Consider the following 22,600-nt stretch of genomic DNA (forward strand, 5'->3'; position numbering starts at 1 on the left):
TGTGAGGACCCTTGCAGCTCCCAGACTAGGTTCGTGGTGAAAGGCAGATTGATTCGTAGGCCTGCTACATCAGAACCTCCAGGTCTGAGGTCCTGGGATCAGCATTAAGCAATGCTGCAGCTATGAGCAGAGCTGGGTAGGAAGACATAGGGCTTTGTGTTGCCTTCTGGAGAGGAGACTGCAGGTTTTGGGGATCCTCCAAAGCCAAGGAGACCCTGGACTCTACACATACCTTTCCACTTGCTCACTTGACTGTGGCCTCAGTCATTGCTGCTGCTGGTCTATAAGACCCCCGCTGTGGCAGCAGCCAGAGGGAGTGGAGAGTTAGCACAGGAGACTTCCAACTGCCCCCTCCCCCGCCCCCAGGCAGGCCAGTTTCTTGGGTCAGACAGTGACTGGGCCCGCCTGGGCTGGGGGTGGCTCCCTTGTTGCCTGAAGAGGTATTTTCAGAGTCCCCCTCCCTCTGAAGTTTCCAGCGATAGGATCGAGCCCTGTCTAGCATTTGACCAAATATGGTGGTATCTGTGGATGAGCTGGGCCTCAGCTGGCTGCTCAGTCATGCCATGGAAACCTGCCCTGGACAGATTAATCTTGTGACATTCGGGAGCGCCTCTTACCCTGCGTTCCTCTTCTTGCAATTGCTGTAAATGGCCAGGACTGGCAGGACAGTTCAGAATCCCTGTTCCCAGTGTCTCTCCACCCCCTCTCCTACCCTTTACCCCACACGGGTCTTCTTGTGCCCAGGTTGGCTGGACTATCCACTCAAGAGAGGTGAGCGATCTTGGCCTGTTGAGCATGTGATTCCAGGACCTGCGTCCTCTCCCCTCACTCCCGGAGTGTGGGTGCAGTGGAGACTGTGAAGTTACAGTTTGAGTCTGGGAAGGCCAGAGCTCCCCTAGCCAGAGGGGAGGCTGTAGGGAGGAGCAGGGAGAGGCAGATGAGCCACAGGAACTGTGCTGGCACTCATGCCAGTTACAACAGCTCCTACTCCGATGCTGCATCATTTTAATTTATCATAGACTGGTAAGTGTTTATTGAGCACTTACTACCTTCTAGGGCCCATGCCAGCTATTCAGCATGCAGTATTGCATTGACTCCCCACAGCAGTCTCCAGAGAAAGCTGCTACAATGTTTCCCGTTCTAGAGATGCAAAACTAAGGCTCAGAAAGATCCCAGAGAAGGAAGAGCCAAACTGCTTCTATTCCTGGACACAACTCCTATTTTACAGAAAAGAGAGCTGAGGCTGAGGGTGAAGGAAGGATCCAGCCTTGTGACACAGGAGCATGGGGTGCTGCACCCAAGAGGCCAGAACCACAGGCTCTGCAGTCTTCCCCTTGGATCTGCTGCTTTGCTGGTTTGAGACATGCAGGTTCAGAAGCAGGGGGCTGGGAATGCAGGAACTATCCCAAGGAAAACAGTGTGGACAAGCGAGTCCCTGAGCCCAGGGCAGGGGACCAGGAACAAATCCTAGCTGTCACCCTTAACTCCTGGTGCGATGCTGGACAAGTCCCTGCCTTACCCAGGCCTCAGTTTCCCTGCCTGAGAGCTGGCAGGGGTGGTTGGGAGGAGATAGCAAGAAGAGGAATGACAGGGCTCGGGGACATTGTGCTCACCTGAGGTTGTGTCCCTGGGAGACGGGGTCTGTGTCCTGCTCCTTGCTGACCCTCCTGACCACCCGACGGCCCATCCCTCCTCCACCCTCACCTCCTCGCATCCCCAAAGCAAACGAAGCTGATTGTCTTAGCTGGCCCTGCGGGTGCTGGCCGGGCAGCCGGCCTCAGGCCACAGGCGGAGGTGCCACCAGCCAGAGCCCCACCAGACACACAGGGCATTGTCCTTCGGTCAACAGCCCCTGGGCACCTCAGCTGGGCTCCTGGCCTGCCCCCACGCTCCTTGCTGCCTTCCACTGTGTAGGACCCAGCCAGCTGGGGGCCCAAGGCTCCCAGCTGATGACGAGCCCACCCACCCGCTCCCCCAGCAGCCCCCCGTCGAGCTATAATTGCTCCTCTCCATCCTGCTGCTGCCACTCTCTGGACATCGGCATCCGGGGTTCGCAGCGTCTGCGGCAGCTGCGGGCCTGGCGCCCGGCTTGGGGATGGACTGGCCGCACAGCCTGGTACGTGGCATTCCCCCTACCCCCAGCCCTTTTAGGGCTTGCTTTCCCATTGATTAATGGCTGCCTCCGCTTGCCTGGGAATCTGCAGAGCCAAGCCCTCTCTCTCTCTCTGTCAGTGGCCCCCCCACCCGCACCTCCAGGGTTGCAGAGAAACAGAGCCAGGTCTCAGAGCTTGTAGCATGGCCTGGAGCTCAGGTTCCCCTTCAGGGCTCAGTCCGTCTACACTGAAGCCTTTTCAGGCTGAAGGCATCTGGGGAGATCCTGGCAGGCCCAGTCCGTGGGGTTTTTCCAGGGAGTCCTGGTGTGTGACCTTGGACAAGTCCTTCCGTTTCTCTGTTCCCATTTGGGACATGAGGGGTGATGGGGTGCGGTTCTCCTCTGGGCTTCTTGCAGTGGAATCTGAGCATGCTGTGTGCATGGCTCTGATGAGGGAGCCTATTGTCAGGGAGACCTTTTCTGTCCCAGGAGCTAGAAATGACCACGGAAGTGAGTGACTTGACTCGGGGTGGGGCTGGGGGAAGGGGTATAAGTTTTGTGCCAGGGCCTGACTGTGCCAGGAGGGATTGTGCTGCAATTTGTGTCCAGTGCATACTTGCTGAGGAGCCTGGGGTCATTGGGCATGGGCTGTGCAGGCCAGGATGGGGTATAGGACACAGCACAGCTTTGGAGTCCAAAGGTAAACAGGAAGGAGAACACCTCACTTAGAGGGTCCAGCTCTGGTCCCCACTTGTGTCCCAGTGGTCCCCCTATCCCTGGCTCCTGAGGCATCTCCGTGTTTCTGGGTCCTTGAGCTCCTTGTGTATAGAGGCCAAAGGTACTGTTGGTAGGAGAACAATGGAGGCAGGCAAAGGGAGAGTGTGAGGGCTTGAGGAGGAGAGGGTCCGAGTGATGGAAATGGGGTCCAATGAAGGTCCTCAGACTGTGGCTGCCCATCTCCCCCACTCTATGTCACAACCCTTCCTCCAACCCACACTATATCAGCTACTGTTTGCTTTCATCCCAGTCTTTAACAGCTTCGGCCTTTTCTCTGCCACTTTACCCTCTCAGGCTCCCTCTGCCCAGCCCTGCTTCCCTCTTACCCTGCAAACCTCACCTGGCATTTTCCAGCACCCCAAGTCCTCCTGCCCCCTGCCAAATACATTGTGGGACCACTGCCATGGCATAGGCTCAACAGAAGCCCTGCTCCTGCTCTGGGGCTCCCATCATTGCACTGGTGGCTAGCAAGACTTAGGAATTCATCTCTCTGCCCACTATCTGTTTTCCCTTCCCACGCATTCAGCAAGGATGCTCTGAGTATCTGCATACCCAGACCACAAGCAGATAAGGAATAAGAGAGTGTGTGACACATGACATGATGCTCTCTTAGAGTCCATGCATAGTAGAGGACATGCACAGGTGTCAGCCTGCAGTCATGCATGAGGCATGAGGGCTAAGAGAGTGGAGGGAAAGCCCAGAGGTGTCCAAAACCAAGGGGTGGACAGAAGAGGCAGAATACTGTAGGTGGAAGCTTGTGCAAAGTTCCTGGGGCAGAAAAGGACAAGATGAGAGAGAATGGGAGAAAGAAGCTGGAGTCCAAGTGTGAGAGGCAACAGGAGGTCTTCCAGGAGCCCCCTGAGGGCCATGGCCAGGGTGTTAGGCTGGAAGGTTGGTTGGTTGGCAGGAATCACGGGAGCATGGGGAAGGCCGGGTTGAACTGTCTGAAGAACAGAATGGTCATATGAGCAGAAACAAGTGGATGGGTGGGGATGTATTAGAAGGTGCCAGGCTGTCAGGATTTAGTGGTGAGTTGGGTATGAGAGGAGAGAGAGAAGGAGCTGGCAATGGTGCCCACTCTGGAACATCCTGCTGAGTGGGTATCTGTAGGCCTGTGTTGCTGTTCTGTGGGGTTGGGTCAGTGCATGGCAAGGGAGAATGGACCACGTAGAGGCCTTTCATCTTCCTTGTCCCTTCCCTGGATCCAAGTCTCAACTCTTCAACCTTTGAGCCATGACCTTCCTCCCTAGGTGTTCCTCCTTGCCATCTCCATCTTCCTGGGGCTGGGTCAGCCCAGGAACTCCAAAGGCAAGAGGAGGGGGCAGGGGCGTCTTGGGCCCCTGGCCCCTGGGTCTCAGCAGGTGCCACAGGACCTGGTGTCAAGAGTGAAGCCGTATGCACGGATGGAGGAGTACGAGAGGAACCTTGGGGAAATGGTGGCCCAGCTGCGAAACAGCTCTGAGCCTGCCAAGAGAAAATGTGAGGTCAACCTGCAGCTGTGGTTGTCCAACAAGAGAAGTCTCTCTCCTTGGGGCTACAGGTAGGTGGCACTGGGCAGGCTATGGGCACCAAATTTTCCCCTCCCCACTGCCACCCCTTCCCTGGGCACTGTGATGGCTGAAACCTGGAGTGCCTGGGTTTGAATTCCTGCTCTACTTCTTGATAGCTGTGTGGCTCTGGGCAAGTGGGTTAGCCTTTCTGAGCTGCAGGGTTCTCAGTTGTAGCTGGAGGTGGCAGGACAGTCAGCCCTCCATATCTGAGTTTTACCAACCTGCGAAAACATTGCATTTGTGATGAACATGTGCAGGCCTTTTTCTTCCTTCTCATTTTCTAAGCAATATAGGGTAAGAGCTATTTGCATAACATTTACATTGTGTTACATATTGCAAGTTATCTAGAGATGACTTCAAGTATATGGGAGGATTTATATAAATTATATGTAAATAGAATGCTTTTTTAAAAAGTATTTATTTATTTGAACATTGGAACCAGGAGTAAGAAGCTTCATCTGGGTCTCCCACATGGGTGTAGAGGCCCAAGCATGTGAGCCATCCACTGCTGTTTTCCCAGGTGCATTAGCAGGGAGCTGGATTGGAAATGGAGCAGCAAGGATTTGAATTGTACCCACATGGGATGCTGGCACTGTGGACAGAGGTTTTACCCACTATGCCACAATGCTGGCCCCTATATAGAGGGAAACTGTTGGAGCATCTTGGGTTTTGGTAACTGTGGCAGGAGGAGAGGAAGCTGAGAGCCAGTCCCTTGTGGATACCAACGGACAACTTATGGGCCACATTAGGGTCTGTTGCTGAGTGAGTTGTCCACAGAGCGCTATTCCATTGTTCTGCCAGTCCTGGTTGAGGGGCCTGCAGTCCATGCCACTTGCATGAACATTAGGCTGGCTGTGTATGTCTCTGTCTCTCATACCGCACAGGCCTTTTTTTTTAAGGCCTGCGTCAGAATCGCCTGGGGACTCGGGTATCCTGGGGTCCAGCCAGTGGCCGAGGGAGAGCTCTAAAAAGACCTACAGGGCTGGACCTGATGAAGACTTAGGGTCTGACTGCAGCAACTGGGCCTAAGAAGGCCATGTTGCTGGCCCTGTGTATCCTGAGGTTCTGCTCATCCCTGCCATGCACCACCCCCTGTTTGGCAGATAAGGAAACTGAGGCACAGAGAAGGCAGGGTTGCAAGCAAGGTTCTACCTGCCTGGCTCCAGGAGAGTGCCAGGAGGGAACTGGGTGATATTGCTCCTCCATGAACAGCCAGAGGCTGGGATCGAACCAAGTATGTGTGGAGGACCCATTGAGGGCACAGAGGGCGAAGTGTGGGTAGATGCTGTCCTCCTGATGTCTCTTCCTGTGGGATGTGGGGGTTCACATGCTCCCACTTTACTTTCCCTGGATGTGCATAACAAATGAGGAGGGGCGGGGAAGGCACCATCCAGTGGTGGAGCAGGATGAGCTTGGCTCACCTCACCTGAGTGACCTTCAGCTTCCTCCTGGTGCCCCTCCTCCCTCCAGCCTAGCACAGTCTCTCTGCAGGAAAGGCAGGTTTGTGGGCGAGTGGGCACCTACTCACTCCTTCCTGACCACCTTCTTTACCCTGGCCTCTTTCCTGCTGCCGCCCCTAGCATCAACCACGACCCCAGCCGCATTCCTGCGGACCTACCGGAGGCACAGTGCCTGTGTCTGGGCTGTGTGAACCCCTTCACCATGCAGGAGGACCGCAGCATGGTGAGCGTGCCTGTGTTCAGCCAGGTGCCTGTGCGCCGCCGCCTCTGCCCACCGCCACCACGCACCGGGCCTTGCCGCCAGCGCGCCGTCATGGAAACCATCGCTGTGGGCTGCACCTGCATTTTCTGAACCACCTGAGTCCTGATGCCAGGGCCTGCAGCCCTGCAACACCCCCCTTCCCGCCCCACCATGCCGTGCAAGGCTGGTGAAAAGTAAACGCCATCTTTTATAAAGCAAGACTTTGGGTTTGCTCCTTGTGACTCCCAAACCAAAACTTGGGTCCGGGGCAGGGACTACATCACAGCACTGCAGAGGAGGATTTTCCATCACTTAGTTCTCCATCATGGAAACAGGTTGTTTAGAAAGACTGCGTTCTTCTTCTGCTTCTTCTTTTTCTTTCTTTCTTTCTTTTTTTAACCATTTAGGCCAGGAACACACTTCCTTTAATTGGGGTTTATAAGCCTGTATACCATCATCCATGTCATCATAGCTGGGTTGGTTTTAATCAACATAGGAGTTAACAAGGGTTCCATCTACCCCTTTGGAAATGAGCAGTTTTAAAGTCTTGGTGTCAAGCTGAAGTGTAGTCGCTTAAGGATATCATAGACCAGCTCCCTGCACTGGCTGCAGGAGACAATCCAGACAGGATCTTTGGTCCCTGGGAGTCTCTGTATTTTGGACTTTGACCCAAAGAAAGGCCTTCTGGCTGCCAAAGGGCAGTTTTTTAACCAGGGACCATGTGTGGATGTATTTGCTTTTGTGGGCTGAGGACCCCTGGTTTGGAGTTGAGAAGCATCAACTTTAGCAAGCTTAGGAACCACCTGGCAGTTGTTCAAAGAGGTGGCTGGGCCCTGACCTCCAGGTTGTGGCTTCAGGTAGGGGCTGATCCTTTGGCTTTTTATTGCAGTGGTTTCTTGGTATTTGCAGGAGTTTCTTAGATGCTGCTGCTGCTGACCTGGGAACTAGAGGAACCACTGACCTTTCCTGAGACTCTCTGATGATCAGGCAGGAATTGGGGACCCATCTATACTACAGCCCCTGCTGGCTCTTGCCCAAACCCTTCCACCCCCAGTTTGGGATACTACACCTGCTTTCCCTGTTAGCCCCCCAGCAATTCAATCCTCCCTCTGGGCCCTCTGACCCTTGCCACAAATCAGCTGTTCTAGGGCCTAAAAATACCATCTCTCCCCAGGACAGCTGCGGGTGAGGCTGCTTTCTGAGGGTAAGAATAGCTAATGCCTCAAAGTATCCTTCAGCTAAAGGCCCGACACCCAGGGCAGGAAAACGGGTTGTTCCAGCTCAGGGCCTGCAGCAGCATTAGCTCTGGATGTTTCCAGGGGCTAATGCACAAAAGACCAGTGGTTAGGTATGTGCCTGTCTGGGATGGGAAGTCACTTCCCTTTTTTGGTATCACCCCACAGTGGATACTGGTTAAAATCACTCCAGGGGACTCTGGCCTGGTTTCAGACGCTTGGAAGACACAGATGCCCTGTGCCAGCCTATGCTGATTTCAGTAGCTGCTTCTACTCCCTAGGGCTCGCCGGCCTCTAGTGCCCTCGTAGACCCTCTCTCTGGGTCTCAAGACTTCAGGGGCCCACAGCTTCCAAAGACTTTCTGTAGGATGGGCAGGAGGTTGCTCACAGTGCTGGGAGACAATAGGCATCCTCGGGCTTAAGGACCGAAGGGGAACTCTTGCTCAGGGTGAGGAGCCCTCAGTCCACTCCTGGAGCACTGGACATGCTTACCAAGTGCCAGCCAGTGCCAGCCAGTGATGCCTTTCTTGTTTCTGGGCTGCAGATTCCTTGGAGCATTAGCAAGGAGCTGGGTTGGAAGTGGAGAAGTCAGCGGCATGTCAGTGTAACAAGAGGTAGCTTAATGTACTGCACTGTAATGCCAGACCCATGAGAGGCCTCTTTAGCACCTAGCTAAGCACCCAGGGATAGAATGGGGATGCAATGCTTGGAGAGGGACTGCACAGTCCAAGATTTGCCCCTTATTTCTCTGTATCCCTCCTTCCAGGAGTCTCAACACAGTCTCCCCTCTGCAGAACGCTTACATTGTTTGGTTCACCTGCTCAAGGAGGCAGCATTCCTGGGATGGCTGCAAAGTATCTGTTCTGCTGCACCCAGAATTACTGAGGTGAATTTGGCCCAAATCCCACTCTGGGTGGCAGATTGTGGTGCCCTCCCTTCTTCCAGGGACCTGTGGGCACTTGGGGATTCTGTCTTGTTGGATCTTACCGCTTTCTGGAATCCCTGGCCTTTCCTTCCTGCCCAAAAGGACCAAGTGGAGCCAACACTCAGGTCTGGGCTTGGGCAGTAGGTTGCGTGGGCAGCTTGGCTGGCTAGGTTCCAAGATACTTGGGCCTGCCTGCCTGCCCAGGTAAAGGTTTTTCCTGCAATCAGGCTTAGGCCTGGAGCCAAGGTCCTAACCAAGTATTTTGTATGTCCCATATGCCTCTTCTTAGGGACACTTGGCAGGGTGTTGGGGTGAGGTGGTTGTTGGGGGAGTTTTGTGTTGTCCTTGGCCCTCTGGCACAATTCTAGTCATTGTTAGTTGCCACTTTCAGTCCAGATTGTCAAATGATGCCGCTGCATACTTTGAGTGCACTGGTTCTAAGGGGGAAGGCTAATACGTGGCTCCCTCCCCAGTGCCTTTCCCGGCACTCTGACCCTGTGGTATTGATGCAAACACCTCTGATGTAGCCATGACCTGCAACTGTTCTAAGGCATGAGCTTCAACTCACCCCTCCATCACCATCATGGCTTACAATTCAAGCCAATCAGCAAGTGTCTTTCCTTTGGTCACAGGTATGGGGTCAGTTTGGTCTCACTGGCTTGCAGCTCAGAGTGGTTATGGGAGAACTTCTCACCTTGTGGCTGTTGGCATCCATGTTTGCATATGAGAAAGGATGGGGCAGGTGACTGCATAGCGCTCTTTGTTTTTGAATCATGACAACCAAGACAAATCTTTTACTGCTTTTGTCTATTTGTGATGTGTTGTCTCATGTGTTAGGCTCCTAACTTCTGTCACAGCCAATGTTAAACATTCTTTTACTGATTTTAACATCACCATGACAACCAGTCTGGACCCCCTCGCCTGTAAGGTATTTTGTTTGCCCCAGGCTGAACTTGGGTCTTTTTCCTTCTTTTTAAAAGGGAAAACACTTTTTTATTTTTTCATTGGAAAGGCGGATATACAGAGAGGAGAGACAGAGAGGAAGATCTTCCGTCCGATGATTCACTCCCCAAGTGAGCGCAATGGCCGATGCTATGCCAATCCAAAGCCAGGAGCCTCTTCCGGGTCTCCCACGCGGGTGCAGGTTCCCAAAGCTTTGGGCCGTCCTCGACTGCTTTCCCAGGCCACAGGCAGGGAGCTGGAAGGGAAGCGGGGCTGCCGGGATTAGAACTGGCGCCCATATGGGATCCCGGGCGTGCAAGGCGAGAACCTTTAACCACTTGCGCCACCGCACCGGGCCCGAAAACACTTTTTTAAACATTTAAAATATTTTAATTGAAAGACAGGGAAAAAGAGCCAGCAAGTGAGCTAGCTTTCTCATCTGCTAATTCACTCCCTGAATGCCCCCAGCAGCCAAGACTGAACCAGCCCCATCCAGAGCTGGGAACTCCATCTGTCAGTCCTTCATGTGAGTGTGGGGACCAGGAAGCTGGAATCAACAGTGCAGCAGGGACTTGAACTCAGCACTCCAATATAAGATGAGGGTACTGCCTTCCCTGAACTCAGTTTTTTTTTTAAAGATTTATTTATTTTTATTGCAAAGTCAGATATACAGAGAAAAGGAGACACAAAGAGGAAGATCTTCCATCCATTGATTCACTTCCTAAGCAGCTGTAACAGCATGAGCTGAGTCGATCCAAAGCCAGGAGCCTGGAGTCTCTTCCGGGTTTCCCCATGTGTGCAGGGTCCCAAGCCTTTGGGCCATTCTTGACTGCTTTCCCAGGCCACAAGCAGGCAACTGGATGGGAAGTAGGGTGGCCGGGATTAGAACCAGTGCCCATGTGGGATCCCAGTGCCTCAAGGCGAGGACTTTAGCCTCTGGGCCCCCCTGTACTCAGCTGCCAATTGGTGTAGCCATACCATGAACTCACCAGGAGGTGTGGGATAACATGTTTCCTTACTTGGGGTTTTACTCTGGATGACCTCTGCAGACTGTTTTTGTTAGGAGAGCTACAAGGATTAGCACTGTCTGGCAGGATCCTGGAGCCCAATTGAGCAAGTCTGGGTGGGACCTGGGCACTGGACCTTGGCTAAGTCCTCCTCCCTTTCCCAGGGGATTCAGGTGTGATAGTTCAAGCACCACGTCTGCTGGGTGCCCGAGGCTCTAGTCCTTCATTCTCCCTCTTTACAGAAAGGAACAGGCATGAAAGGAATGAAAAGGACTTGAAACTCCTTTTCTAAAATTATGTATTTTAAAGATTTATAGAAAAAGCAGAGTGTAATCCTCCTCTCCTTCCAAGCTAGTGTCAGAGCAGGTACCAGGTTGACCTTTGAGGAATTCCACCCCAACACCTTGTCTTCTTTCCCCACTCTGCAGGGTGTACGCTGGGTGGGGTTGGGAGATGACTGCTGTCCATCATCTGGGGACTTGTCTTCTTTGCAAAGCAGATCCACCCTCAACCCCTCCATGAGGACCAGGATGGGCAATTCCTCTGGGTGCCAAGCACAATTTCCCTCTTCCCACTGGTTTCCAGGTAGCTTGGAGCAATACTGAGGGCTCCTTAGGGGCAAACATCTCTTCCTTAGATCCTCTCAGTCAAGTCTACTGCTATGCAGTGTTGTTGAGAGATTTGAAGAAGGCATTAAGTAGGTTCTGAACTAAGTGTCTTACAGCTAGACAACCTACAGTAAAAAAGGACTAAGATAATTTCTTAGGTTTTCTTACTTCCCTTTCCTTTGTAGCCATCTGGTTGCATATCTTGGTAGATGCCTCAACAGCTGTCCAGATGGGAACAGGGAGTGGAAAACAGTCTCAATGTCCCTGCCTTATAGTCCTTCCAGTTGCCATCAAAGTTCCTAGTTAGAAACCAAGTCACAAGCAGCCTGAGAAAGTGGATTTTTCATTTCCTCTTAAAATAAATAAAACAAATATACTGGCTTAAGTTTTCGTCCCTTTTCTGATTCTCCTCCTTTAAAGAGAAACACATCTGTTGTGAGAATCCATAGCACAGATAGGCAGACAGCCCATGGTCACCTAGACCCACACTGGGTGGCAGAGGGCAGTCATGGCTTGGTGAACCCCAGGCTGATGTGGGGTGGGAACTGTTTTCAGGGGTGGGGTTAAGTTCTCAGGCTCTGCCTGGGGCCCTCACAGTTCAGTCTTGACCTTGTGCATCAAATCCCTTTGATCAATCTTGTCCAGGTCCCGGTACCAGCGGTTGTAAGCCAGCAAGGCCACGTTCTTGGCAGCTACAGCCATGGCTTCCACAGAGCTGGCTGCCCATTCCAACGCGTTGAGGTAGAAGAGTTGGTCGTGGAGTGCGAACCTTGGGAGGGTGGTGCGGGAGCCGTACAGGGGGTGGGCCTGCCATTCGGCTGTCTGCACTGAGTAATAGGAACGGAAGAGAGTCTTCAGTTGGGTCCGAAAGAGGGGCTTGGGAGACTGCACTCGCCAGACGGCTGCTTCCTGAGGCTGCTTCCGCCGGAAGCTGGTGGAAATGTTGACAGGACAGATGTTGTCCAGGGTGCAGAAGAAGTTAGGGAAATCTGTGGTAAGGATATTGGCAAAGGGGAAAAGCTTAGGGTCAGGGAAGCCAAAGTAGGAAGAGTTGAGGTAGCCATGGACCAAGGAGACAACGGAGGACTGGTATGATCCTTGAATGTCATCAATGGGTGGGGTGAAGCCCTCAAAGGTGAAGTTGCTGCTACTGTTGTCCAGGTGCAGGGGCGTTGCGATGACCACAATGTCATAGAAGTCAGAGCCACTGCCCATCTCATTCTCATACCCCACCTGGTACAGGGCTCTTCCTTCTAGAAGGAGAGAGAAGAGCGCACAAAAGTCAACTTATTCTTTTGCTTTCATCTCATCTTCCATCCAGGACCTAGTTTTGGGAGTGCAATGAGATCCTGACACTAAGAGTGCCACTAGGTTGTCTGGATGGCACTCTTCATGGTCTGTCCATGAAGAGTGAGCAATGAACTGGACCACATTCTTCCTCTGCTTCTGCCCATCAGGGAGTCCAGGAAGGGCTGTGGTTCTAAGTCCTCACTGGCTAATGATTCAGTCTCCACTGAAGACAAGTAAGTGTTCTTATACTGATATGTAGTGACATCAGAGGACAATAGCGCCCTCTACTGTCACTAAAAAGGGCGGGAGCTTCCATTGCTTTACAGACCAGGAGAGAGCCTGACTAAGTATGGTCATACATTTTGCTCCATCCACTCACCTGTACTGTGCAGGGTCACAGAAGTTACTGTGGCGTGGATCACCTTGGCCTTGGTGAGCTTCAGTAAACCAGAACAAACCAGCTTGTTGCCTCCTTCCACAGACCACAGGCTGCCTTGAGCCCCTGCTAATGCCATGGCTCCTGGACAAACAGGAGAGGTGACTGTGAGTTCTCAGGACCATCGGGCAGGGGCTGGAGAGTGCAGCAGTATTCTCCCTGCGTCTCCCAACCCGACATAGGGAGACAGCCTGCACAGAAAGGTGACTGAAAGTCAGTGACACTATGTACTGAGAGTGTTGAGCTTGGTGGGAGAGAAGCCAGTTCCCAAAGACTCCAGGCTGTGGGCTGCTGCTTCTGTAGAAGCCCAGCATGGGTAAATCCTTGGACACAGGAAGTAGACCTGTGATTGTTTAAGGCTGGAAGGCTGGGGTACAGCTATGGGGTTTCTTTTTTGGGGTGATGGATGTGTCTTAAAATTGTGATGATGTTTATACAACTCTATGAAGACAAAAACACTAAAACCATTGAAGAGAATACTTTAAAGAGGTGAACTGTAGGCTGTGTAAATGGCATCTTCACACAAAAAATGCCAACAAGATACAGGAGAAGTGAGTAGAAAAGGCACACAAGGGGATACTGAGGCAGACCCTTAAGATTGGGAAGGAGTCTAGAGTCAAGAACCAGAAGAGGAGGGGCCAGTGCAGTGGCATATCAGGCTAATCTTCCACCTGCAGTGCCTGCATCCCATATGGGTGCTGGTTCGAGTACTGGTTGCTCCACTTCTGACCCAGCTTCCTGATGATGGCCTGGGAAAGCAATGGAGGAGGCCTTGGGACCATGCATCTACATGGGAGGCCTAGAAGCTCCTGGCTCCCAATTTTAGGCTAACCCAGCTCTGGCCATTGCAGCCATCTGGGGAGTAAACCAGCAGATGGAATCTCTGTCTTGTTTTTTTCTGACTTTCAAGTACGGCCCAGTATGGTAACCTAGTATCTAAAGTCCTCGCCTTACATGTGCTGTGATCCCATATGGGCGCCAGTTCATATCCTGGCTGCTCCACTTCCCTTCCAGCTTCCTGCTTGTGGCCTGGGAAAGCAGTCAAGGATGGCCCAATGCCTTGGGATCCTGCACGCACATGGGAGATCTGGAAGAAGCTCTTGGCTTCAGATCGGTGCAGCTTTGGCCATTGTGACCACCTGGGGAGTGAACCAGCGAATGGAAGATCTTTCTGTCTCTGCTTTCTGTCTCTCTGTAAATTTGACTTTCCAATAAAAATAAGTAAATCTTTAAAAAAAGAACCAGAAGGAAAACATCTTGCATGTACTAAGGGTGTTCACAATTTTCAAACCTTTTCATTTATTTATTCAACAAGCATGTGCTAAGTGAGTAGATGCTGTTCTTGGGGTTTGGAATGCATCTGTGAACAAGAGAAGCTGAGACTCCTGCCTGGGGACATCCCATGTTCTCCCATGACTCTCAGGGCAGTCCTGGAGGATGGTGGGCGATGCACACCACCCATGTCAGTAGGGAGCTGAGAAGATTAGCTGCTCTGTCACAGGGGAGTAGCCAGGGGCTCAGTGACCCAAGCACAGCAGTTTTTGAAACTATAGAGCAGACTGCAAAGCACCATCTCAACTTTACACTGACATCTGTCAAGGGACCATCAGACAACCAGGAGTGGTAGAAACACACTGACCCTTTGATCCAAGCTTGGCTTTCACTGAATACCATCTCTTGCCAGCTTGGGGGAGCAGTGCCAGCATCCAATGAGAATGGGGCATCCAGATAAGGGAAAACAGTAAGGAGCTGGATGAACCTGAGATTTTGAGGGTACCCTGGCCATTCTGGTCAGCATGGCAGGGGTGGGACAGAGGGCAGGTTGAGGGCCAAATGCTCACCTGCAAAAGCTGGCATCGTTGCTGACTGGCCGTAGCTGGCCCGCAGGACGGCAGAGACGACATCATCGATAAAGCGCTGTGTGACACCCACTTGGAGCAGAGACTCAGCCACGGAATGTTGGGTCATGTTGATGAAAGCGTACTCCCCAAGTGAGTAGAGCAGCTCTTCCACGCCCGAAAAGGCATAGCCATGTGCCTGGTACTTATAGATCCTGGGAAATACACAGAGCTGGAGTCCTGTGCAAGACGGCTTTGGGCCTAACAGCCCCTACCAGGTGCTTGCACTCAGGAGGCCCTCCAGGACCCACCACCTCTTCCACCTAGACAGGTGGAGAGGAGGCCAGTTATGCTCCCTTTGGCCTAGCCTCTGGACAGCACGGGGTTAAGTCCAGTAGGTTAGAAATCCCCTGGACATGGCTTCACCCCACAGCTCTGCCAAGACAACAGTGCTACCTTTCTTAGCCATTCTCTGCCTGAGCTCATAGTCCACAGCCCTCTTTACCTAGTCATGACTGCTGGGCAGTGTGCCGTGGCCCAGCCTCACTGATACATCTCTTTCTCTGACAGCTCTGGTTCTGCTGTACCTCATAGGGCCACACTGACCCTGATGACAGTCATTTAATGCCAACACTGTCACCCTCTTTTCTAGCCTAGACTGTCTTCCCCTCTGCCTTGACTTGTCTGAGCGGTCTCTTGCTCACCCTTGAGCTCACATCTTGTCTGTCTTCCCACCGAGCCAACCTCAGGCAACAGCAAGGACTAGAACCACCTGCTGAGTCTTTCACACTGGCTGCCTTGGGATGGTACCTAGTCTGGGGCTCTGCAAACATGTTCTGTGTGCTTTTCAATGGGATACTGGACAGAGGTGTACAGAAAGCCAAGTGTTGGAGTCCTAGTCTGCGCTGGGCTGCAGCTGAATGCTGGCTGCCTCCTTTAGACTGATTCTTGCTCTTCAGGCCACTCCCCACTGCACCCTGTTTTCTTCCACCTGCATTTATTTACATCCCACTCTGGGCCTTGGAGGTGACTGAGTTGGCAACCCATGTTTTTAGCAGCTTGGTGGATTGCAGGAGGATGCATGCTAATGTGATAACACCAGAGAAGCCACTATTGCCCTAGGCAAGGCTAGTCCTCAACACAGGGGGCTCACTTGGAGCTGCATGGGATTATGTACACCAAGGACCTGTTTTACAATTTATAGCCAGGCAGGTTCCTTCCCACACCCTCACACCCTCCTCCTCTCCCATCCTGGAAACTGCCTCCTCTCAATCACCTCATGAACTTCTCCATGACCTCCTCCACCCACATCTGCAGTCTCAGGAAGCTGATGCCGTAGCGCCACCAGAGGCGGAGCAGGTTTAGCAGGTACCAGTCAGTCTCCTCCAGCACGAAGTGCTCTCCACCGAAGATGGCACTCCTGCCCACCACCTCGCGCCGGTGCCTTAGCCCTGCAGAGACAGGAGCCCCTCAGATTCCCTTCAAAAGGTGCCCAGGAGACCCGACAGTGCCTAGATTCAGGATGCCAATGGAGTGTCCTCAGGAAGGGTTTGCTCATCAATGCTCTGCAGGAGACATTTGGCATTCCTAGGCAATACGATTCTACACATTTCCCCACAGGAATCTGCTTGCCTCTTAAGAGTGGAATTCAGGTGCTAGCTCAGAATGTCCAGGGGCTGATGGTACTATAGGGCTTGCTCTCAGGTGGGGCCCTGGGTACAGGTTTCCTGGGAAATGACAGCTGCTTCCAGCCTCCCAAAGTGTTGCAACTTAGAGAGCAGCTGACTCATGACTGCGAACACTCGGCTACTGTATTCATGGTTCCGTGCTTTTACTGCCGCCTGTGTCTTAGAGACTGCTCTGTACCCAGGCATAAAGGACTTCCTATTTCCTTACATGTTAACTTATTTAAGCTCAGGTCCAAAGACTGGGGATGGGGAAGGGGAGTTGGTGGTGCAGACAGGATATTTTGAAGTTTTGGTGATGACAGACAGTGATATAAGGATAAACCTAGACGTGCGCCAGTTTGCACACCTGCAAGATCAGCTGTGAGGGCTCCTGCTGAGATGTGAGGTTTTTGCCTCTAAAATTGTGTATTGGCAGTTCTGATCAGGGCCAACTGGATCTGAGGCCCAGTTCCCTCACTTATTAGCTGCAGGACATTAGCCAAGGAATGTGAAGTTTTTGAAGCCTTGGTTTTCTTAGGAGGAGGTCTCATGCACCACTTGCAGGTTGATAGGGAGGACAGAGGTGATGCCCACTCCTAGAAGGGTGACAGTGGCTGGCAAGCCCCAGCTTGTGGATGCTGATAGGATCACAATTTTTGAGAGGCAGCAAATGGGAGGGGAAAGAAACTGGCCTGGGAGTTAAACATGAGTTCTAATCCCAGTTCTGCAACCAACTCACTGTAACCTCAGGCAAGTTTCTTCCCCTCTCTGGTATCAGCTGCTCCATCTGTAAGTGAGGAAATAGGGCTCCATGACCTTCTGGCCTCAATGATCTGGGCAATCGGAGAAGGGCCCGGGAACCATTGCTGTTGGTCGCAGGACTCTGAACTCACCCAGCAGCTTGACGAAGTCCTGCATGTGCAGGCTGAGGGAGTGGAAGGAGGCGGCCCCGCTCTCGTAGTACTGCTTGTTCACTGAGATGGTGGCCAGGCGGCCACCCACGGTGCCTTTCTCATACACGTCGATCTGCACCCGGGGTCCAAAGTGCTGCTGGAGGAAATGGGCCACGGCAGAGCCCCCGATCCCAGCCCCAACCACCGCTGTCAGCAGGCATGGGAGGATGTGGGAAGGAGAGAGACAGGGCATGGGAGTGAGATGCAGACTGCACCTTCACATCCTCCTGCACTGGAGCTCCCAGGTACTTGGTTTCATAGGCTTGTGACTTTCCAAAAAGGAAATTGGCAGACCAAGTTACGCAAAGGTCAAGCTGAGACATGCCAATTCCCTATCCCTCATTTTACAAAGGACATGGGAGCAGCAAGAGCAGGCAAGAACTGCACAATTCAGGATGGCCATTTAAAGGGAGTCAATTCCATTCTATACAAAAGCTCATTACTATGTCCCTACTGTTCTAATTTTACTATGATTTGTTGACAGTGGCTACTGACCACTTCTGTTAGGTAGGTCAATATTGGGAAACCATTCCTTAAACCAGGGGTCAGTAAGCTGCAGCCTTGCAGGCCAATTCCAGGAAAATGCCTGCTCTTGCCAATGGTATGGAACTCGATCCCACTCTTTTCCTTACTTTCTATGACTACTTTTGTGCTAGGCAGAACTGTACAGTTGTAACTGGACATAGCTCTTAATGCCTAACATTTCTTTTCTCTGGTCACTTATGAAAAACACTGGCAACCCATGGTCTAAGTCCAACCTACCACCTTCCACCTAAATCACTGCTGTCTGTGCTTACCAAACACACTCCATGACATACTGCTCATTCTCTGTAAGGCAGTGGATTCCAGTTTGGACTCTTTTGCCCAAGTTCTAAATTGTTGAGGTTTCCTTGGGTCTTGCCATTCACTGTCTTTACTACATCTCTGACCTTGCTTGCTCTTTGCAAACTTGGCTTCTGCCCCGCTCCCTGACCCCCACTGTGCCCATCCCCTGCCAGTATTCTTTTCTCAGTCACTGCTAAGAAGGCCTCACAGATCAGGGCTGGGAAGTATTTCCAGGAACTACCATCTAGATGGAGATGAAACATTCAGTCTCACTGCAGCCACTGACCCAGACACCACCCTATTTCCATTGCCTGCCCACCAAGTACTGGAAATGCCACATTCCTCTCTCCTAACGGTCTGCAACTCCATCCCATAAGACAGTGAGATAAGTCTGGTGCCTGCTGTCTGTCCCCACTGGACCCACACTGTATGCTAAGACCAGCAGCTCTGTGAACAAGCGTCAGGCAAACCCTGAAGACTACACACAGTTCTGGATGACCTGGTCTTTTGAGTGGAGCGCAGGCCCTTGTTCCCTCTCCTGCTGGGTCTCTGTGGAGCTGCTCTGCCAGGCATGCATGCTGTCACTGTGGCTCACTGACTTCAGTGTTTGCCTTGTAGGTCATTTTTAACTCAGCTTGACCGAGTGACCTGAGATGAGTCAGGTGTCCCTTCCGCATGTTCCCATAAGCACACTTGGCCAACCTGTGGCCCAGCCTTTGCTGCCCTGTATTAAAGTGGCTTGTCTTAGGACTGAAAGAAGGAGAGCAGGGTTGCTGGCAGCAGACAGGTAGCAGAGTTCACGGAGTATTTTTTGTATGGTGCATAAACAAACCACCCCCTCAGTATTTAGAGCCATTTCCACCAAAAAACACCCTTCAACTTTTTCTATAAACCACCTATAGCCTCCTGCCCTTACTTTGTAGAGTTAATCATGATGCATTTGCCAAGAGAAGCCGAAGGCTTTGAAGCTTCCCAAGGGCTACAGAGAGGCAGAGGGCATCACTTCACCGTGAACCAGCTCATGACTAGTGTCCGTTCTTGATGTTAGGGGAAGATGTGCTGGCGCATACAGAACAATCACACAGGGCTTCCATGAACAGAACAACATAAACACCTCTGTTGCAGCACAGCAGGACCCAGAGTTCCTGGGAGGAAGAACGCGTTCTGCCCCAGAGAGGGTAGGGACACAGGCTCCGCAGGACCCTGAAGGGCAAGGGGATTTGCTAGCAGGAGAGAGGAGCACTAGCAGGGTGGGGCAGTGAGGGAACTGCCTGGTGGGCCTAAGAGATCCAGATTTGCTTTGAGAAACAAACGAACAGATTTGCCCTGAGAATTTGTCCATCCTAACAGGAAGGCCCTCGTTCTCATCATGGGTAGGATCCAAATGCTAACAGTGGCAGAGGCTTCAGTCCAAGAGTCAGGAAAGCTAAAGCGCAAGTGTGGCCTTGTCCTGGAAGACTTAAGAGTAAGGTGGAAAGCAACCTCCATGTCACCAGAACAGTTCTCCCCCCCCGCCCCGGGGGGGGCCCTTGCCCCTCCCTTCTCACCAGGGGGAAATGTCCTATTGCCTGGCCCCTTGGCCTCAGTCTTCCCCATCTGTCGGAGCCTGGCTCGAACCCTTTACCAGCCATGCCAGTCTTTGGGATTCTCTCTTTCCTCCAAAAGCCCCACACTAATGGCCAAGGTGATTTCTGGCATGCTTCAGTCTGTTGTGACCCTTTCAGGCCTGGGCTGTGGTTTTGGATTATAAGAAAATTTAGCACAGCTCTGATCCCCTTGAGTCTGTGGTGCTTCCTTGAGACAGACCAAAACACTCCTGCTGACTGGGGTGCAGGCATGTGGGATGGGGGACTCTGTCCTTCTACACATCCCTGCTTTGTGCCTTTTATGTGGGAGGGACACATCCCTGCTTTGTGCCTTTTATGTGGGAGGGACCTGAAAATCCAGACAAGTCATGTCTAGTTAAGGTGGTAATTACAAGAGGAAAATTGGGGGCAGTCACAGTGGCTTAAGTTGCTGTCTGAGTGGCCCATATCCCATATCTGAGTGGCTGCTTTGCATTCCAGCTACTTTTTCCAGTCCAGTTTCCTGGGAGGCAGCACATGATGGCTTAAGCACCCAGATAGACTTCTGCCTCCTGGCTTTTACCTGGTGCAGTCTTAGCTATTGTGGGTATTGGGGGAAGTGAACCAAAGGATGAAAGATCTCACTGATACATAAATAAAACATTTTTTTAAAGAGAGAAAAAAAACCTCACAGGAACTGTAGACAGGTATGAAATTGTCAGTGACAATCATGCATGCATTTAGGTCTGTCTGAATTATTTTGAAATGCATCAGAATGGATGATGGATGCATGGGTGGCAAGCAGGATGTGTACTGAGGGCAGGAAAGCAAGTACTATAGGGGTGAATGACAGAATCTAGAAGGTGGGTGCACAGATGATCACTGTAGCATTCTCTAACTTTGCTGTACCTTTGAAAACATTCCCAATTAAACATCAAATAAACCACACTGATTATGAACAACAGTGACTGCTATGCAGAGTTCCCCAGTAGGTCATTCAACAAATCTGCTTAAGGATCACCCAGTGGTATTTGTCCTCAAAGACCGAAGACTATCTCCTTTCCTCCTGGGGCAGTGTAGCTAAGGAGTGACTTCTAGGGAGCCTGCCCAAGTGACCAATACACATGCAGAGTGCCGGAGATCGGGAGGTGTCTTTTTTTCAGTCTGTCCCACAGATCTGTGAAGGCCATGCCCAGCCCTGTCCTCTGTCATGCGGACATCCAGAATGGGACCGGGTCACAGGCAGATGCCTATGTTTACACTAGCCCTCAGGGGAGGCGCTCTGCAGTCAGTCCCGTCCAGGCCTCTTTTCCATCTCAGGTGGCCCAGTCCACACACCCATGTCACCCTTCTATTCCATCCCATACCTATGAGGTCTGTTCTCTCCCTCGCCCAATCCCCTGCCTCTCCCCTACCTCGTTCCTCCCCTTCACCCAGCAGTTCGCCTCTACCCCAACCAGCCGCGAACCATTTCCCACCCAGCCCTCCGCGACTCAGCCCCCAACCCAACGCATCCTTCCCGCACCGATTTTGCCGGGCGGGGCGTCTCCGCCTGCAGCGGTGGCGGCGAGCAGCACGGCCAGCATGGCTAGCGTGGCGAGGAGAGGGACAGCACGGGCCATGGCGGGCGGCGACCGGGGCAGCGCGCGGAGATACGGCCGCTCGCGGGTTGGCGTTCGGCTCACTGCCCGCCCCAGCGCCCCACTGGTCGTTCTGCCTTCCAGCCTCTTTAGTTCTAGACTCTCATTGGCTCAAAGGCCGTCCTTCTCCAGGACGAGGCCCTCATTAGCTACATCAGACTCGGCCAGGCTCTCTCATTGGCAGCTTTCTCTCCGATCCGCCTCCTGAATATGGGTTCCTCATTGGCTGGCCCATCCCAGTTGGGGAGCAGGTGTGTGTGCCTCGGATGCTCAGCATCAGGACCAGGACCCCGAGGCGGTTAAAGGATGGAAGAGAAGGAATTCAAGAATAACTTCTCAGTTATAAGCTCTATAATGCGCCTTCTCTGTTTCCACTTTGATAAAAGCAGACAGAACAAAGCATGCTGTTCTTTCCCGGGTGGTTGTGACCATCACGTGAGCTAGCCTGATGTGAGACCATTTTGCAGTGTCTGCACATGCTTGAAATTGCTGACCAAGCTTGCGGCTAGGGTGGCTATGCGCTGCTCTTTGCTTATGCTGAAGGGAGCTCGCATGCTGTCGATACTGCTATTTATACAGTTTATGCCTCTGCCTCCTGCCTCTTAAAAAAGGAAAAAGGAAAGGTTTCAGTTAACGCTATTTTCAGAAAGGAGAAAAGAAGGTCTAAGTTCCTATTTTCATTCTCTAAAAAAACGGGAGTTCTGTGTCTAGTTTACAACGCCGTGAAACACAGATTTCCTTTGGCAGAGGACCAGTTTCAGAATAAGTAAATAAAAGTCGTATTTATTCAGTAGGATTATGGCTAAAATAAGAAATGGAAGGGAAGAGTTTATGGCTGGGGTTCTAGGTCAGCTTTGAGTCTTTATAGGGCCAACATGGATTACTACTCGTGATGAGGTAGATCAACTTTTCACAATAAAAAAAAACACCTATATTCTTGGCAATATTTATGTCACAGTGAGAAATCTTTTATTTTCAAGATAATTCTCTCTTGTCCTTTTCAAATGCTTATTTAATAATGCAAAGTTTTCATATATGTTGACTTAACCTAGTTCTTGTGGGAGATGTCATATTTAAGATCCATCTTTTTTTTTTTTAAGATTTATTGATTTATTGGAAAGTCAGACATACAGAGAGGAAGATCTTCCGTCCGATGATTCACTTCCCAAGTGAGCGCAATGGCCGATGCTATGCCAATCCAAAGCCAGGAGCCAGGAACTTCTTCTGGGTATCCCACACACGAATGCAGGGTTCCAAAGCATTGGGCCGTCCTTGACTGCTTTCCCAGGCTACAAGCAGGGAGCTGGAAGGAAGTGGAGCTGCTGGGATTAGAACCGGGGTCCATATGGGATCCCAGCGCGTTCAAGGCGAGGACTTTTAGCCACTAGGCCACGCCGCCGGGCCCTTCTTTCTTTTTTAAAAAAAGATTTATTTATTATTATTTTCATTACAAAGTCAGATATACAGAGAGGAGGATAGAGAGGAAGATCTTCCGTCCGATGATTCACTTCCCAAGTGAGCGCAATGGCCGATGCTATGCCAATCCAAA

The 22,600-nt window shown here is 51.8% G+C and overlaps 2 protein-coding genes across 2 annotated transcripts; one reads left to right on the forward strand and one right to left on the reverse strand.

The window, feature by feature from the left end:
• The first annotated feature begins 1,992 nt into the window (after nt 1-1,992).
• Nucleotides 1,993-6,339, forward strand: IL17B (interleukin 17B). Its single transcript, XM_040977048.1, has 3 exons — nt 1,993-2,116; nt 4,120-4,409; nt 6,000-6,339. The coding sequence occupies exons 1-3, from the start codon at nt 2,096-2,098 to the stop codon at nt 6,229-6,231; spliced, it is 543 nt and encodes a 180-aa protein (XP_040832982.1). The 5' UTR covers nt 1,993-2,095; the 3' UTR covers nt 6,232-6,339.
• Nucleotides 6,340-10,708: 4,369 nt separating this feature from the next.
• PCYOX1L (prenylcysteine oxidase 1 like) lies at nt 10,709-21,033 on the reverse strand. The gene is made up of 6 exons (XM_040972948.1): nt 20,937-21,033; nt 16,962-17,168; nt 15,678-15,852; nt 14,405-14,616; nt 12,507-12,647; nt 10,709-12,090 (listed from the first exon to the last, which is right to left on the reverse strand). The coding sequence occupies exons 1-6, from the start codon at nt 21,031-21,033 to the stop codon at nt 11,429-11,431; spliced, it is 1,494 nt and encodes a 497-aa protein (XP_040828882.1). The 3' UTR covers nt 10,709-11,428.
• Nucleotides 21,034-22,600: the final 1,567 nt, after the last annotated feature.

This window comes from Ochotona curzoniae, unplaced genomic scaffold (assembly GCF_017591425.1).
Source record: "Ochotona curzoniae isolate NIBS_2020 unplaced genomic scaffold, NIBS_Ocur_1.0 contig_1, whole genome shotgun sequence".
NCBI lineage: Eukaryota > Metazoa > Chordata > Mammalia > Lagomorpha > Ochotonidae > Ochotona > Ochotona curzoniae.

What these genes read in the sequence shown, in the direction of transcription:
- IL17B (XM_040977048.1), top strand. Translation starts at nt 2,096, where the DNA reads ATGGACTGGCCGCACAGCCTG. An exon ending in TGGACTGGCCGCACAGCCTG is followed by an intron (nt 2,117 to 4,119) that starts GTACGTGGCATT and finishes CTTCCTCCCTAG; the next exon opens with GTGTTCCTCCTTGCCATCTC. An exon ending in CTCTCTCCTTGGGGCTACAG is followed by an intron (nt 4,410 to 5,999) that starts GTAGGTGGCACT and finishes TGCCGCCCCTAG; the next exon opens with CATCAACCACGACCCCAGCC.
- PCYOX1L (XM_040972948.1), bottom strand. Translation starts at nt 21,033, where the DNA reads ATGGCCCGTGCTGTCCCTCTCCTCGCCACGCTAGCCATGCTGGCCGTG. An exon ending in GGACTTCGTCAAGCTGCTGG is followed by an intron (nt 15,853 to 16,961) that starts GTGAGTTCAGAG and finishes CTGTCTCTGCAG; the next exon opens with GGCTAAGGCACCGGCGCGAG. An exon ending in AACGATGCCAGCTTTTGCAG is followed by an intron (nt 12,648 to 14,404) that starts GTGAGCATTTGG and finishes CTGTTTGTCCAG; the next exon opens with GAGCCATGGCATTAGCAGGG.